Source organism: Gadus chalcogrammus, chromosome 10, assembly GCF_026213295.1.
Source record: "Gadus chalcogrammus isolate NIFS_2021 chromosome 10, NIFS_Gcha_1.0, whole genome shotgun sequence".
In the NCBI taxonomy this organism is placed as follows: domain Eukaryota; kingdom Metazoa; phylum Chordata; class Actinopteri; order Gadiformes; family Gadidae; genus Gadus; species Gadus chalcogrammus.
Window position 1 is genome coordinate 10,038,734 of NC_079421.1, and position 17,500 is coordinate 10,056,233.

General features: G+C 49.7%; 1 protein-coding gene across 1 annotated transcript in view; it reads left to right on the plus strand.

Annotated features, from left to right (window-relative positions):
* The first annotated feature begins 13,314 nt into the window (after positions 1 to 13,314).
* ankrd50 (ankyrin repeat domain 50) overlaps positions 13,315 to 17,500 on the plus strand; it is a 40,144-nt gene continuing 35,958 nt past the window's right edge. Inside the window, exons 1-2 of the mRNA XM_056600123.1 lie at positions 13,315 to 13,683; positions 14,508 to 15,515. Of these exons, the coding sequence (XP_056456098.1) occupies positions 15,013 to 15,515 (503 nt within the window). The 5' untranslated portion in view covers positions 13,315 to 13,683; positions 14,508 to 15,012. The remainder of the gene's footprint in view (positions 13,684 to 14,507; positions 15,516 to 17,500) is intronic.

Consider the following 17,500-nt stretch of genomic DNA (forward strand, 5'->3'; position numbering starts at 1 on the left):
GCCTGTGTGTGTGTATTTATACATGTGTATGCGTGTGTGTGTGTGTCTGTGTGTGTGCATGTGCGTGTGTGCATGTATGTGTGTCTGTGTGTATGTATGTGTGTGTGTGTGTCTGTTTGTGTGTGTGTGTTTGTGTGTGTGTGTGTGTGTGTGTGTGTCTGTGTGCGTGTGTGTGTGTGTTCAAGCATATGTATGTGTGTGTGTAAGTGTGCATGTGACGGCGCCGGGGGCATGGCTCCAAGAAGCCGTCTCTGTTGAGTGCGACTGTAGGGGGGGGTGTACATGTGTTAGCATGGGGCAGCACAATGCCCCTGTGCATTAGCCCAGATAGGAGTGGTCTGTACACAATACTGAAAAGACCACTTTCATGCACACATGACCTGCAACTCACTCTCTCTCCCCCTCTCCCTCACTCCTCTCTCTCTGTGTCTCCCCCTCTCTCCTTCCTTCTCTCTCTCTCTCGCTCTCTCTCTCTCTATGTCTCCTTCTCTCTCTCTCTCTCTCTCTCTCTCTCTCTCGCTTTCTCACCATTACTCTCCCTCTCACCCTTTCTCTCTCTCGCCTGCTTTCTTTCTCTCTCTCTCTCTTGTTCTCTCTACTGTTGGTTTGGACTCTGTCTCCTCTCTATCTCCCTCTCTCTTCCCTTCACCCCCCTTTCTCTCTCTCTCTCCCTCTCGGTGTTTCTCTTCCTCTCTCCCTCTCTCTCTCTCCCTATCTCTCTCTCCCTCCCTCTCTCTCTCTTCTCTATTCAGCAGCACGAGTTGGACTTGATTTCAAATCAGCGGCTTTCTTACAGTAACAAACTTTAAATATCATACAAACAGAGCATGAATATATTTTTGCTGTGTTAACTCTTTAACAGAGCCTGTGTGAAGAGGCATTTCTGAACAAACTAAATGTGAGGTGAAAGGTCCTCCGGCGGTTAAATATAACAGCTGGAAGGTCAACTGTATGTTTTGTAATGTAAGCCATCACTGATTCACGCAGACGTTGTGAGTTCTGTGTTGAAGTTGGACAGACGCAATGTTTTTGTGTTTCCACAACATGCGTGAAAGGCCGTTCACACACGCACGCACCAGAATCAGACCTGCGAGGGATTCAAGGCGTGAGAGAGAGAGAGAGAGAGAGAGAGGGGGAGAGAGTGTGAGGGAGAGAGAGAGAGGGAGGGAGAGAGAGAAATGGAGAGAGAGAGAGAGAGAGAGAGTGAGAGAGAGAGAGAGAGAGAACCAAAGTACAAAATAATCCAGAGAGGATCGATGGGGCGTGCGGGGAAGGTTAAGACAGGAGAAAGAAGAGAGAGAGAGAGATGACAAGAGAGTGGAAACAAAGAGAGGGGAGGGGGAGGTGCGTAGGTGAGAGAAGACGGGGGAAGACGGAGGTAAAGAAGGGCTTAAGGGAACAAAGGGTGAGAGGGCTGGAGTGGGGGCTAAGAGAGAGAGAGAGAGAGAGAGAGAGAGAAAGAGAGAGAGAGAGACAGAGAGAGAGAGACGGAGAAGGAAAATGAGGGAGGGAAAGGGAGAGAGAGAAACAGTGAGAGAGAGAGAGCCAGTAAGGGAATGGGAGAGAGAGAGAGAGAGAGAGAGAGAGAGAGAGAGAGAGAGAGAGAGGGGGGGAGGTCAGAGAAATGGTCGAGTACATTTGACAAGGTGTTGACGTTAGAGTAAGGTTAGGGAGCTTGAAGCGGCCCCGTGTTCCTTATCTCCTCAACACTAGTCACCTTATTTCTTCCAGAAGGCTTTTAAAACAGCTCAATGCTACAAATGTCCGATAACACACACACATACACACACACACACAGCACAATCCTACACAAGTCCGATAACAGACACACACATATACACATATACACTCACACACACACAGCACAATGCTACATAAGTCCGGTAGTACTTACACACATCTGTACGTATACACTCACACACACAGAACAATGATACTCTCTGGTAGCACACACACAGTCTGGTAGTACAGACACATATGCACATATAATTTCTCACAACAGAAGAAGCTCAACTCCAGGGGAGGGTCAGAGCATTTTGAGGTGAATCCCATTCACATATATTCCTTCTGAAACTAATGACGTCTTGGTGTTTCTGGAAGTGCTTTCTTTCTCACGGATTCTCCTTTCTCCCTGTTTTCAGATTTGCGTTTCAACCACTTTTTTCGATTTTCTATTGTTTACGTTCAGAATTTAAACTTGCTCAGGGTGGAAAAAAATCGGTTATCTTTATTTATTTAATTGTTATTTAGAGCACCCCCTGCAGTGCTCCAAAGTACCCCTAGGGGTACGCGGACCCCCATTTGAGAACCACTGCTCTACACGATGTGAGCGGCTGATCTGGGATCAGGGACCGTGGAGCGTAAAGGGATCTGGTGCTCAGCGGCTGTTGACCTTTGACCTCCTCCTGCCCAGTGCACACTTGAGTGAGGGGGGTCTGAGTGGGCGTGACAGCGAGGGGTTAACCGAAGACTGTGTCCGGCTGGTACCTCGGCTAATTGGGCCATTTGCCGCAAGGTCACTGGGCCTCGCCTCTCATGACCAATCAGAGGCCTGGAAGGTTTGACCCCGCACCCCTGAGCCAATCCTGACGCAACACAATGGGCCCTGTTTCTCTCGTAACCTGGACAACCTCCGCTGGCGCTCTCCTTTATGAGGCCTGCCGCACCACTGGACAGCATACCTGCTTCAGCCTCACATCTGGCTGGCCTTCACTGGTACAGCCTCACTGGTACAGCCCCACTGGTACAGTCTGATACAGCCTCACTGGTGAAGCCTCACTGGTACAGCCTCACTGGTAGAGCCCGACTGCTACATCCTCACTGGTACAGTCTGATACAGCCTCACTGGTACAGTCTGATACAGCCTCACTGGTACAGCCTCACTTGTACAGTGTCACTGGTACAGTCGGATACAGCCTCACTGGTACTGTCAAGTCAAACTGTGGTTTTAAATTTACTTTGGGGTTTAAGAAAATACACTGAAAAAAAAGAAGAAATTAACGGACAAAAAAATAGTGATTTAATTTTAAATTGGGAGCGGAAGGACTCACCAGCTCAACTAATGGTTGACGCAAAAATAAGCTACGTCATACACGCGACGCAGACGGAGCAGCAGGTGTTTTAATTGAGCTTCAAGGAGGCACGAGAGAGAACAAGAGGACTGTTAGAAAACCACAGCAAACGCGTGTAATGAAAACTCTTGTATTGTACATACTGAACATCTTTGAAATCTGGAGAGGCAGCCGGTAAGAGAATGTAGCCTACTTCCGGTCTTTTCCATCAAAGTCTGCCGCTGCTCCGGTAACGTTGTTTGTGCTATTAATAGCTTCTAACCGCAGCATTCGTTGCAAGTGGGGATGCTAATGTTGTAATAAGAAATAAGGTGATGGTGAGGCTGCAGTAGCCGTTTTTGTATAAGTGATGGTTTATGCATTTAATACTTTATTATTGAATGTTCCACAATTGGAAAATGTAATTTCTGCGTTGTTTGTGTACTTTTTAAGTTTAAAATTCCAGTATATTTTGTACAAGAATTTATATCTGAGAAAGTCAGTTATTTTGCACATGTTGGTGTCGGTTTATTGTTGTGTGGATTGCTGATATTCATGTGTGTTTTCTATGTTTCTGTTTATCTTTAAAGGTTTTTTACCTAAAGGTTAATGGCAAGAGAAAATAGCGAGCTACTGTTTAACTGAAAATAAAAAGGAAAGAAAAGTGAAAACGTAGCTACTGCCTGGGACTCAAGTCATTACATTTTGAGTAGAATCCAGTTTTCCCAAAACCTCCAATAGATGTCAGTTCCTCTTTCAAGTTGGGGAGAAAGTACAAAACAGCAAAAACCACAGACAACTTGACAGTAAAAAACCGGAGAGTCCAGGAACTGGAACCAAGGAAAATCAAAGACGGATTAAAATCCAAATAACAAACAAACTCTTATCTTGTCACCTACGCGTCACCTGCAACAGGGAAAAGATGGCTGAGGAGCTGAAAATGGAGAGAACAGCGGCGAAGAGAGCATTTTCTCGTCTGGCCAACAGCTTGCAGAGGACCTACGAGGATCTCTCTGAGCAGGAGCTTGAAAATGGGTTTAATGTACTCTCTAAAGCTGCTGAAAAAGTCTTAGAGGTAAATGATGACTTGGAAGCCAAGCTCATTGCTGACAAAGAGGCGGAGCTGGGCGCTGAAGAAGAAGCAGTGTTAACAGAACAGCAAAAGGCCGACCTGACAAAAACTGCCATTGAAAATGCATCTAAATTGAAGGAAATCAAACATCTTGTCCAAAACGTGCTGTGGTCCAACTCTGGCGCCAATGAGGTTTTCACGTCACTGGAAGTCGCAGAGTCAGAGTGCAAGCGCACTGCTGCAGTAGACCGAAGTATGAAACAAGAGGCCTATGATTTCATGCTCAATCACTTGCAAGACCTCACAAAGACGGCAAAAGGATTGCATGATCGCTGGAAGCGATGGATTCCATCAGATCAGAAAAGAGTCATGAAGTCATGTGTCTATGAAGGCTGAATTCATACAGGTAAAGCTGAAAGAAGAGGATAAAAGACAGACGTGGACTGCCCCCCTAAATCCTACCATGCCCACAATCAGGTTAAAGCCAATAGCTCTCCCCAAGTTCTCTGGCGTTAAACGAGATTTCCATAGATGGAGGAAAGATTGGGAAGCGCTGCAAAGGCAAAGTGAACCCACAGGCTCAAGAGAGGTGAAGAAATTCCAGTTGCTGGACAGCCTGGATGAAAGAACCACCAGAGACCTCAGGCTCACCACCTACAACACCGCAGAAGACGTTTTCTGTGTCCTTGGAAATCGCTATGGAAACCAAACCGCCGTCGCCATTGAAATTGTGGAAGAGTTGCAGAAAATGCCAGCTGTTAGGAGTCACCAACCACGAAAGATAGTGGAATTGATTCAAGCAGTTGAGAAGGCATTGCAGGATTTGAGTGACCTGGGAGACACAGGGGCAATCAAGAATCCGTTGGTCATAAAGTCCATCGAATGTAAGCTTCCTGAAAATCTGAAGAAGGAATGGCTTGTCTATGTGGCTGATAGTCGGAATGCTGTGTTCCCAGACAACAGATTTGACAGTCTGTTGGCATTCCTGAAAGAGCAAGAGTTCATTTACGAGCAACTCGAGCAACTGATGGATGAAGAACCAAGAAAAGAAGCAAGATGTGATTCAAGACACGCCACAACAAGAGTCACAAAGTCTGATGGTGCCCAGGCAGGATGTGTCATCTGTGGTGACGAGAAGCACAGAGCAAAGCTGTATTTCTGCAAGCAATTTCGAGCCCTAAAGCCAGCAGAGAGGAATGCTGCCGTAAAGGAGCTAGGGGCATGTGAGAGGTGCCTCGAAATCCATGATGACTTGGCATTCTGCAAACCCACCTTTCTCTGTAGGCATCCAGACTGCAAAGATGGTCGTGATCATCACTACTACCTGTGTCCAAATGCTGATGAAAGAAGCAGTGCTGTCCAGAACAGGGGTAGACGCCATTCTGGGGAAGCAAAGGAAAAGTACACTGCTGACCAGGAGGACTTCATAAGAAAACTCTCCCCAGAACTTGCAAAACAGTGTCGGGATGCCTTCTCGAACGCCGCCTCAAAGACCCTCAGCACAGTCACCAAGCCATCAAGCCTTCTCATTGAAGGTGGTCTACAAGAGTTCCCGGTCATAATGATGCTCCTTGAAGTAACAGCCAATGCTGGACAGAAGATCGGGACCTTGATCGACCTGGCATCGGACACGAACTACATCACCCACAAAGCTGCAAGCAAGCTGAACCTCAGAAGCGAGGAAATCACCCTTGTTGTCCATGGGGTTGGGGGGATGAAGGCTCACGTGGAAACGAAGAGGTACCTGTTAAAGATCAGAGTAGAGACTCCCAGAGGAACCCTTCAATCCCACCAGTTGATTTGCTATGGACTGGACAACATTGCAGATGTCTACAAGGGCGTAACCGCGAGACAACTGCAAAAGTTCTTTCCTGACATCCCAGCCGATGACCTCACAAGACCCAAGGAGATAAGCTTGCTGATTAGTCACAGAGAGGGTAAGCTGGCACCTCAGCAAATTCGAGTTGTTGGAGACCTTGTGCTGTGGGACGGACCGTTGGGGAAGACCGTTGGAGGGACTCACCCAGACCTGTTTGAGAGCATTGCCGTGTCAGCCCACGCATCCAACACTCACTTCGACAGGTCAATGAGGACCGCCGCCAGTAAATATGAGGAACTCCCCGCCAGGATCTTAAAGCAGCAGCAAACAAACAGTCGTATCTGCCACGACATCCAGGAGTCAACCACCTTCGCAACTGGGCAAGACTTCCTGGAATGGTGGAGATGGGACAGTATTGGCGCTGCCTGCGATCCAAGGTGTGGGGGCTGTCGATGTGGAAACTGCCAGCCAGGTGGGAAAGAGATGACCCTTGCTGAGGAACGGGAACTCGAGGTAGTGAGAGACGGACTCACGTACGTCGCAGGTGATTGGCACAGCAAGGATCCGCATTGGCATGCCAACTACCCCTGGATAGAAGACCCAGTTTCACTCCCTCAGTTCATGCACGTTGAGGAGGAGCGCCGGGTACTCCAGCAGGACAGCTATGTCGATGATGTCCTGTCATCGCAAAATGACCTCGACCGCCTGAGAGCCATCACTGCAAACGTCGAGAGCATCCTGAAGGCTGGAGGATTTCAGCTCAAGCCGTGGGTGTTCTCTGAGCAAAGTGGGAGGCAGGACGAGCCAGACAACAGCGCAAGAGCCAAAGAGGGAACCTTGGTCCTCCCAAATCAAATGGGTGATGACGACAATAAGGTACTCGGCCTTGGCTACATTGTTGGGGAAGACAGGCTTCATGTCATGACTTCCATACATTTCTCAAAGAGGAAGCAAAAGATGTGGCTTGGTCAGAACCTCCTGCAAGAACAGGTTAGGCCTCAGACTCCCAATCCCTTGACAAGAAGAGAGTTGCTCAGTCAGGTGGCTGGATTGTATGACCCAAGTGGCCTGGTGACGCCTGCAAAGCAGAAGGGAGCTATCCTGGTGCGCCAAGCATTCCAAGAGGCAAAAAACAAAAGTTGCCCAGCTAAAGACACATGGGACACAGTGCTCTCAGAGGGCCTCAGGGAAGATGCAATTGAGCTTTTTGAACAATATGTCCAGCTCGGCAAGGTCAAATTCACCAGGGCTCTAACTCCTTCATGCCATACCGGTAAGCCGTGGGCAGTTACATTCTCAGATGGGAGCGAGCATGCCTACGGAGCAGTGATGTATCTGAGGTGGAGCTCTGATCAAGGCCCCATCATCAAGCTGGTGGAGTCTAAAGCCAAACTAACCCCTTTGGATCAGAAGGGCGATGCTGTGAAATCAGAGGTATGTGGAGCAGTGTTTGCGCCCCGCCTGAAGAGGTACTTTGAAAAGCACAGCCAAATCAAAGTTGAGAAGTGGTTCCATCTTGTCGACAGCCAGACCGTTCTTGGCGCAATCCAAAGAGAGAGCTATGGCTATCAAACTTTCTTTGCAAATCGGATAGGAGAAATCCAAAGCAACTCACAAGTCCAGGACTGGTGGTGGATCCCTGGTCCGCAGAACATTGCAGACCTAATCACGAGAGGAAGCGGCCCCAAACAACTTGATGAAGACTCAGAGTGGCAGAATGGTCCAGAGTTCCTGAGCCTTCCTGTGTGTGAGTGGCCGATCAAATCTGCAAAAGAAATTGCTACTGCTGCCAGAGAGAGCATCAACAAACTGCAAAAGAAAGCCTTTGTCGCTGCTCTGACGAGGGCCCAGGCAATGGGACCAGGACGGAAAGGGGACCATGTCCAAGTAGATCAACAGAGACCACCCGCAGGGTCAGCAATCCAAAGCCTTGTGGACATCAAACGGTTCAGCAGCCTTACCAGACTTGTTAAGACCATTGCTTGGATCTGGAAGGCGGCTAGAAGGTTCCTTGGACCAAACCGGATCCCGAATAGACCAAAGTGGGAGGTCTCTTTTAAATTGAGTTTGACTTTGAGGTGGCGACCTTCCCAGTATGTCTACCGGAAAGATCGAGTGGGAGGTGTCAAGTCAAACTGTGGTTTTAATTTTACATTGGGGTTTAAGAAAATACACTGAAAAAAAAGAAGAAATTAACGGACAAAAAAATAGTGATTTAATTTTAAATTGGGAGCGGAAGGACTCACCAGCTCAACTAATGGTTGACGCAAAAATAAGCTACGTCATACACGCGACGCAGACGGAGCAGCAGGTGTTTTAATTGAGCTTCAAGGAGGCACGAGAGAGAACAAGAGGACTGTTAGAAAACCACAGCAAACGCGTGTAATGAAAGCTCTTGTATTGTACATACTGAACATCTTTGAAATCTGGAGAGGCAGCCGGTAAGAGAATGTAGCCTACTTCCGGTCTTTTCCATCAAAGTCTGCCGCTGCTCCGGTAACATTGTTTGTGCTATTAATAGCTTCTAACCGCAGCATTCGTTGCAAGTGGGGATGCTAATGTTGTCTGCCTATACCGTGAACTGTAAACTAAGTTGTCACTTGTTAGAAATAAGGTGATGGTGAGGCTGCAGTAGCCGTTTTTGTATAAGTGATGGTTTATGCATTTAATACTTTATTATTGAATGTTCCACAATTGGAAAATGTAATTTCTGCGTTGTTTGTGTACTTTTTAAGTTTAAAATTCCAGTATATTTTGTACAAGAATTTATATCTGAGAAAGTCAGTTATTTTGCACATGTTGGTGTCGGTTTATTGTTGTGTGGATTGCTGATATTCATGTGTGTTTTCTATGTTTCTGTTTATCTTTAAAGGTTTTTTACCTAAAGGTTAATGGCAAGAGAAAATAGCGAGCTACTGTTTAACTGAAAATAAAAAGGAAAGAAAAGTGAAAACGTAGCTACTGCCTGGGACTCAAGTCATTACATTTTGAGTAGAATCCAGTTTTCCCAAAACCTCCAATAGATGTCAGTTCCTCTTTCAAGTTGGGGAGAAAGTACAAAACAGCAAAAACCACGGACAACTTGACAGGTACAGTCTGATACAGCCTCACTGATACAGCCTCACTGGTACAGCCTCACTGCTACAGCCTCACTGGTACAGTCTGATACAGCCTCACTGGTACAGTCTGATACAGCCTCACTGATACAGCCTCACTGGAACAGTCTGATACAGCCTCACTGGTACAGTCTGATACAGCCTCACTGGTACAGTCTGATACAGCCTCACTGATACAGCCTCACTGGAACAGTCTGATACAGCCTCACTGGTACAGTCTGATACAGCCTCACTGGTAAAGCCTCACTAATACATATTCACTGGTATAGCCTCACTGGTACAGTGTCACTGGTACAGTCGGATACAGCCTCATTGGTACAGCCTCACTGGTACAGTCTGATACAGCCTCACTGGTACAGCCACTGGGGGGGAGATAGTGGTCCAGTGGGGGGGAGATAGTGGTCCTCTGGGGGGGAGATAGTGGTCCACTGGGGGGGAGATAGTGGTCCAGTGGGGGGGAGATAGTGGTCCTCTGGGGGGGAGATAGTGGTCCAGTGGGGGGAGATAGTGGTCCAGTGGGGGGGAGATAGTGGTCCAGTGGGGGGGAGATAGTGGTCCAGTGGGGGGGAGATAGTGGTCCACTGGGGGGGAGATAGTGGTCCAGTGGGGGGGGAGATAGTGGTCCAGTGGGGGGGAGATAGTGGTCCAGTGGGGGGGAGATAGTGGTCCACTGGGGGGGAGATAGTGGTCCAGTGGGGGGGGAGATAGTGGTCCACTGGGGGGGAGATAGTGGTCCACTGGGGGGGAGATAGTGGTCCAGTGGGGGGGAGATAGTGGTCTAGTGTCTCAGCCCCTCAAAAGCATGGGTCCATCCCGAGGTGCGTGAGAAGGAGTTCCACGTGGAAGCGGTTCTCGGTTCGGCCCGATGCGGTTCCGCTGGAGCCCAGGAACTCGGCCCACCGCGGAACTCTGCACAGGGAGCTCACTGGGCGCTCCTTTCGTTCCCCAGAGAGCAGCTCCAGCTGGTCCTTATCTCCTCCGCTCAGCTGCAGCATGAGCTGCACCTGACCACCGCTGATAAGCCTCACGCCAGGACCTTTCTCCCCCCGTCAGGAGCCACCGAGGGGGCCCAGGCCTGGACCTAAAGAAGGAGGTCTGAGTGGAGCGGTGAGGGTCTTTATGGCATCAGGCCTGCACTTAGCTCCATTAAACATGACTTTAGTCCGGGTCAGAGGGCAGCAGATAAGACCATAGTGTTTAGGACTTTAGTATCAGGTTCTAACGGACAGGGGTGGCTCAACCTAATTATCGATTCAATATTTATTGGGAATTGGTTATAAGGCTGTTCAAATATTGACGGTTGAGTTTATATTCAGCCATGTGTTTTATTTTGCTTTATATAATCACTGTTCTGATTAATTTGTGTTTGGGTAAACATTATTAAAATTTATGCTAATGATGAAATTGAAATCCTTGCTCAAAATAGCACTATGTTAATAGAGAACGACTATTTATCCTTCATTATTAGTTGTTTGTTATTGATGCCCTCCCTGGTAAACAAGGGAGCACAGAGGGTTCTGAGCGCCCAGCGACCGCGCCCAGACTGGCGTCGTCATGGCGCTGTCGCGTTTCCATGGGAATATATGGAACGATGGAGACGTACAGTGCCACTGACATGGGCGTGGGTTCGGTTCACTATGTAGCTCGGTGGGCGGCCAGGCCAGCACGACACTGGGTTATTGTCATGGGTCAACAGTCCCTGTCTGTCCGGAGTAATAGACCATTATGCTGAGATGTCCCATGTGAGAAGAGACCATTCAAATTGGTACAGCTAAAATGGCCGCCGCTGTGGTCCTTTTGTGTCAGTTAGAGAGAGATTTATTCATTTATTTAAAAGGGACAGTGTACATTAATCGACATGTCCATTGCATAGGTCATGTAAATGTACCAGATTTTATTAAAAAAATGAAAAAATCATCTGTAGTCCCTTATTGGGGCTACAGATGATGACCAGTGAATGATATCAGTATCATCAAATCAAACCTTACTTCATCTGCGTTGATTACTTGTTACTGTTTTATTTAAGAGAAGAGAACATGGCTCATATTGTAAACCTTATTGCATAACAAAAAACAAAACAAAACGCTCTTTAGACTCTGTCAAGCGAGCGTCACAGAGATAAACGCTGTCCTCGCCGAGACAGGAGCTGAGACCCAGCTCATGAATCTTTCACAGAGCGTAAGTCAGACCGCCGCTGTCTCCGCGCAGGAACACTTTTCAACCCTCCACTTTTGGGACGTTTTCGTTTGCTGGTTGTTTTTTTAGCATTAATTATTCAACACGTGTGGGGCAATGAATTAATAAAATGACACTTTTGCTTGAATTGAATTAAACATTAAAAACAATGGTGTCTATAACCGCGGCTAAAATAAAGAAGGCTTGTTTATTTTCAGTTCTTTGTCTTCCATATAAACTGAGCAGTAGCTATTATATAAAGTTCACAGTCTACAACTCCCAGCCTAAAGCTACTCCTAAAGTGTCTCCTCAATGAATGATTCGTTACGAAGAGTTCATTCATTCACAGCGTGTTTCCCTCCTGATGCTATATCACCAATCCCTGTAACAGAGTTCATATTGAGTAGAAGTCCTGGTTCAGTTCTGTGGCTCTGGTTCTGCCCAGGAACCCGGCACCTACTCACCACTGCTGGGGAAAGGAAGGCCGTTTGGAGGTGTTTAAAATTCCCCTGATTCACCACCAGGTGACCCCAAGTTATCTTCAGTGACCTCACAAGCCAGAGTTTCCCCCCAGATGCATGCTGGGATAGATCCTACCCATTGGACCGTACCGTTGGGGAGATCTGATGTCACCTACAGCACCCGCTTTGAAATGGCAGCTGATGGTGATTCAACATCACACCTGGCGCTAAAGTAGGGGCCCCTTAAAGGTTGAAAGAGGACCTAATAGGGGCCTCTGGGCATCCAAGATGGAGTTTCTGCATCTACTTACACACACACACGCACGCAAACCCCCACACACACACACACGCACACAAACAGGCAGACATGCACACACACGTGCCACACACACGCACCCACGCAAACACACGCACGCACAAACGCACACGCTGCAAACATGCACGCAAGCAAGCAAACACACACACACACACACCCAGACAGTTGCTGCTGCAGACGTACACATAGCACAGAGGTATGAATATTTCATAGCTGTTTGTTCCAGTCTGCTGGCCCTCAGCAGGGGGTATGGAACACACAACAGTGGGAGGTCTTAGGCTCACGACCCTTTTCTATAACACATCATTCATCAGCGATACCTTCCTTTGGCAGGAACGAACACTGAATTGAATTAATTTAATAACAATTAATTAAACTAGATATTATGTTTGTAGTCTCTAAGAGAGCTACCTGTCCATAAAAACTCAGTGATGTATATTGTTGTCTAGTATTACCTCATTGTCTACCATGTAAATCCATATTATGAGATGTAGAACAGGAGACCTACTATACTACTAGAGTTCTGAAGCCGTCCAACTGATTTATTGCTGAAGCAAAAGGGGTCAGCTCCACACTTGTTACACGTTTTTAATACCTTTGATGTAAATATATTAGAGAACTCCATTGATGTACGTGTCAGGATTAATAATGAATCGTAGAACAGTCATCAGACCGTAAGACCATGTGTACATGCTCTGTGTCTCTAACACACACACACACACACACACACACACACACACACACACACACACACACACACACACACACACACACGCGTGTGCCTTTACTCGCATACACACAGATACACACAGACACACACACTTGTACTTGCACAGAAACAAACACACACATACACACACGCTTGTAATCACACACACAGATATATGCCGTTGCACACACACACACACACACACACACACACACACACACACACACACACACACACACACACACACACACACACACACACACACACACACACACACACACACACACACACAGTGTGTCAGTGGGTGTGTCGGTGGGGGGGTGAAGGTTAGGTCTACCACCAGTAGATGTGTCCTCCTTGGCTTCCTGTTTGGCAGGAAGTGTTTTGAACAAAGCCCTAGCCCTCAGGAGCCATCGAGGCAGATACCTTGATCCGTCCCACACAGGAAATCATCTGATTCCTTTATTATTTAGAAGGCCATAAGTGTGTTTTGAATAGCACAACGTATTTTTGGTTTGTGTGTGATGTATGTCTGTCTGTTTTGATGCTCAGATTTGTATCGTATATTTTTGCACAGTATTTCAGCCAAATCAGGCACAATCAACGTTATCCTTAAGGTTACAAATCTGAGATTTTTTGTAGGCCTAAATATCATCGTCCGCCAGTTTGGGAACAAAACTACGTGTCCCACAAGGCTTTGCGCCGGTGGCAGGGCTGGAACTGGAGGCGGAGGGAGCTGGAGGAGCACAGACCGCTTCAGTACTGAGCAGGACTGCAGAGCAGGCGGAGCCCCGCACCCGAAGAAAGGACATTTTAAACAGAAGGGGACGGACGTTGGATTGTAGATCTGGGATTGTGGATCTGGAAACAACTCAGCGGTCAAAGGGTTCATCTGAAACCCGCTGCTCCAGAGCTCCGGACCCGGGATTAGACCCTGACCTGCCGCACGGAGAGACCGACAGAAGGTAAGGAAAGGGAGCCGGGGCTGGGAGCGACGACTGAAACTATCGGATATAGAGAAACCGCTCAGCGATGGTCTCGCCGATTCAAGTTTAGTAGTTACGTGTACCACGGATGCGGTGGAAGTCGGGTTGGTGTGTGTCTCACGCCCTTACAAAGCTGGGCTCGGATCCACGGTGTGCAGAAACCCTCCTGTGCATTGGGGCTGAAGCCCCATGCAAAAGATCCGCCCCACCGCGGTGTGTTTGGTAAACACAGCCCGTCGACCTGTGCTCTGCGCCGGGTGGCGAGGGGTCGTGTAGGAGGTGGACGGCGAGCAGCGGCGGTGTAGGAGGAGCAGATGTGGGTGTTTATTGAGTTTGCGGTGCATGTGGAAAAACGCGGTACTGGCTTCTCTCTCTCTCACTCACTCACTCACTCACACTCTCTCTCACACACTCACACACACACACACACACACACACACACACACACACACACACACACACACACACACACACACACACACACACACACACACACACACACACACACAGCAGGACATAGTGACCCCAGCTGATCGGGGACCAGTGAGTTAGACCCTGGGTGGAGTTGGTTTATTGCGTGTTATTATGTCCCAGAAAGCAGCCAAGTTGTCGGGTAGAGGAGGAGGAAGGGGACGGTGTTGTACCGTTTAGGACAAACATCTGCTGGACAAACTGTGTGTGTGAGAGAGCCGTTGGATTCTTGTTTATCCTCGCCTCGTTTAACACAGTGACTGGTGTTAAATCACACACCACACGTGACCGGGGGTCGCTCTCGTCTCATGGACGGTTCCTCTTCTTTCCAGGTCGAGTGTGTCGCGGTGGTCGTGGGGCCGCAGCAGAGAGAGATGCGTGGATCACCGGACCAAGCAGCGGTGTAACTTGGCAAGTCGCTGCAGCGGGTTTGTGAGCCCCCCGCCGTGCCTCCTCTAACGCCGACCAGCACTGGGCTCAGCCAATCAGAAGCCTGCGGCTGAAGTCGGTGGGACGTTTATGTGTTCTGCCTCAGTTTTGGCACTCAGTTTTTTTTATTATTATTATTTTGACCTAGATACTCAGACGAAACACCGCGAGGCCGGCTACTCAGGAGTTTCTCATCCTCGCGATAACAAAAGACGGACAGCTGCGAGAGGATTGTGATCTGGCGTCTCCGAACGTGAACGTGAACCAAAGCTCCGCTCCGCCCCGGTAAGAGTCGCCCTGAGGCCGACGGCATGGAGGTTCGCGTCGGGGGCGGGTCGGTGCCGGCGGAGGGGATGTGAGGGCGGGCGGGCCAGAAGGCTCCAATGAGCAGGTAGACCCGACGTCACCATGGCCCAGACCAGCCTTCTGCAGGGCAAGCGCTTCTACTGTCGCGACTGGGTCTTCCACAAGATCCAGCACTGTCTGCAGGAGAAGACCGCCGGGCCCCCCCCGCCGGGGCCCGCGCCGGGGCCGGCCCCTAGCGCCGCCCCGCCCCCCACCGGGCCCCCCCCCTCCTCCTCCACCTCCACCCCCAAGCCCGGGGCCCCCTGGGGGGTGCTGCTGGTGGGGGGTCCGGGCAGCGGGAAGACAGCGGTGGCCACAGAGCTGCTGTGGCCCACCTCGCCCCAGAGCACCCAGCGTGGGCTGCACCGCCACGCCCTGGCCTTCCACTTCTGCCGCGCGGACGACGCCCACACGCTGAGCCTGGGGGGCTTCGTGCGTGGGCTGGTGGCCCAGCTGGGCTCCGGGGGCCTGTTGCCCGGCTACGAGGAGGCGGTCCGAGAGCCGACGGTCCAGAGCGCCCTGCAGCCCGGAGAGTGTGAGAGGAACCCCTCGGACGCCTTCAAGAGGTACCCGTCTGTCTGTGGACCCGTCTGTCTGTCTGTCTGTGTACCCGTCTGTCTGTCTGTGGACCCGTCCGTCTGCGGACCCGTCTGTCTGCGGACCTGTCTCTCTGTGTACCCGTCCGTCTGTCTGTCTGTCTGTGTACCCGTCTGTCTGCAGACCCGTCTGTCTGTCTGCGGACCTGTCCGTCTGTATACCCGTCTGTTTGCGGACCCGTCTGTCTGTATACCCATCTGTTTGCGGACCCGTCTGTCTGTGTACCCGTCTGTTTGTCTGTGTACCCGTCTGTCTGCGGGCCTGTCTGTCTGCGGACCTGTCTGTCTGTGTACCCCTCTCTCTGTCTGTGTACCCGTCTGTCTGTCTGGTACGTGTCTGGTAACTGTCTAGCTGTCTATAATAATAATAATAATAATAATAATAATAATAATAATAATAATAATAAATAATAATAATAAATAAAAACACACGCACGCACGCACGCGCGCGCGCGCGCGCGCGCACGCACGCACGCGCGCGCGCGCACACAGTCTCTCCATTTGAAGTCATGTTTTGTTGGTTTTTCCTGTGTGTGTAGTGTGCGTGTGTGTTCCATAGGGGTCAGATGGAAACGGTCTTTGACTGACCGACTGAATGACTTGTTAAATAACTAGCCTGCTGACTCTATTTGGCTTCTCTAAGTCTTCATCCCTACCTGTCTCTCTTTCGACCTACTGTCTATCTCTCTCTCTACTTATCTCTCTCTCTCTCTCTCTCTCTCTCTCTTCCCCTCTACCTGTCTGTCTGCCTACTGGCCATGGTTGGGGGGTGGTGGAGAGGCCTGTCCGGACATGCACATCCAGCAACACGCTTTGTAGTCTGATGCAGGGCGCTGGCATGTGTAGTGCATGTGTGTCTGTGTGTGTGGGTAACTAGCAAGACTTGTCTACACAGTGCGGGTCAGATAGTGTGTGTAGGGCGCAGGAATGCGGATGCTGAACACACACGCGCTGCTGTCTGGCCATCTGCCGGCTCTGGCCTCAACATGGCGGCCGCTCTGAGGTAGATCTATCTTGAATCGGTCAGACGGCTCTTCGATCCCCCCCCCCCCCCCCCCCCCAACTGTCGCCCCTCTGGAGGAACTTGACTCTTCCATCAGCATCTGCTGGTCAGCGCGGTCGGCGGGGCTTCGACCAAGTTTAACACTAGCGTCTGACTGGACTTCGACCCAAGTATGCATGTTATATTGGGCTTCAATCCCAAGACCAGTGTTGGCCTAGATTTTGATCCTAACATAAGTGTTGTATTGGGCTTGGATCCTATCACCAGCGTCTGACCGGACTTCGACCCCAACACGCGTGTTGTATTGGGCTTCTACCCAAACACGTGTGTTATATTGGGCTTCGACCCCAACACCAGCGTCGGACTGGGTGGGAATTTGACCCTGACCAAAGTGTTTGCCTAGGTTTCGATCCTAACATAAGTGTCGCATTCAGCTTCGATCCTATAACAAGCGTGAGACTGGGCTCGGGTTTGACCCTGAAACCAATGTTTGACTGACCCAACGCTGCAGATTATCAACAGGTGTGTGTGTGTGTGTGTGTGTGTGTGTGTGTGTGTGTGTGTGTGTGTGTGTGTGTGTGTGTGTGTGTGTGTGTGTGTGTGTGTGTGTGTGTGTGTGTGTGTGTGTGTGTGTGTGTGTGTGTGTGTGTCCATCAGAACCGATGGCCTTCGGCTGTGCTTTATGGACCGATCCATGGTCGAGGGATGTTGTTTATGAAGCCAGAGCCCCTGTCCGCCCCTCCTCCCCTGACCCCTCTAAACATCAGACCGTGGTTTCTCCCTCCCTCCTCCGACCGCATTCCTGCCGCTGTCTGCCTGCTCTGTTTGTTTGTGGTGATCGCGGCGGCGTGTCGCTACATTAAACCTGGATAAGGCTAACGGCAGGCTAACGGCACTCCAGATGACTGTAGCGCCAACCGTTAGCTTCCCCACGCTAACCGCCCCACAACCG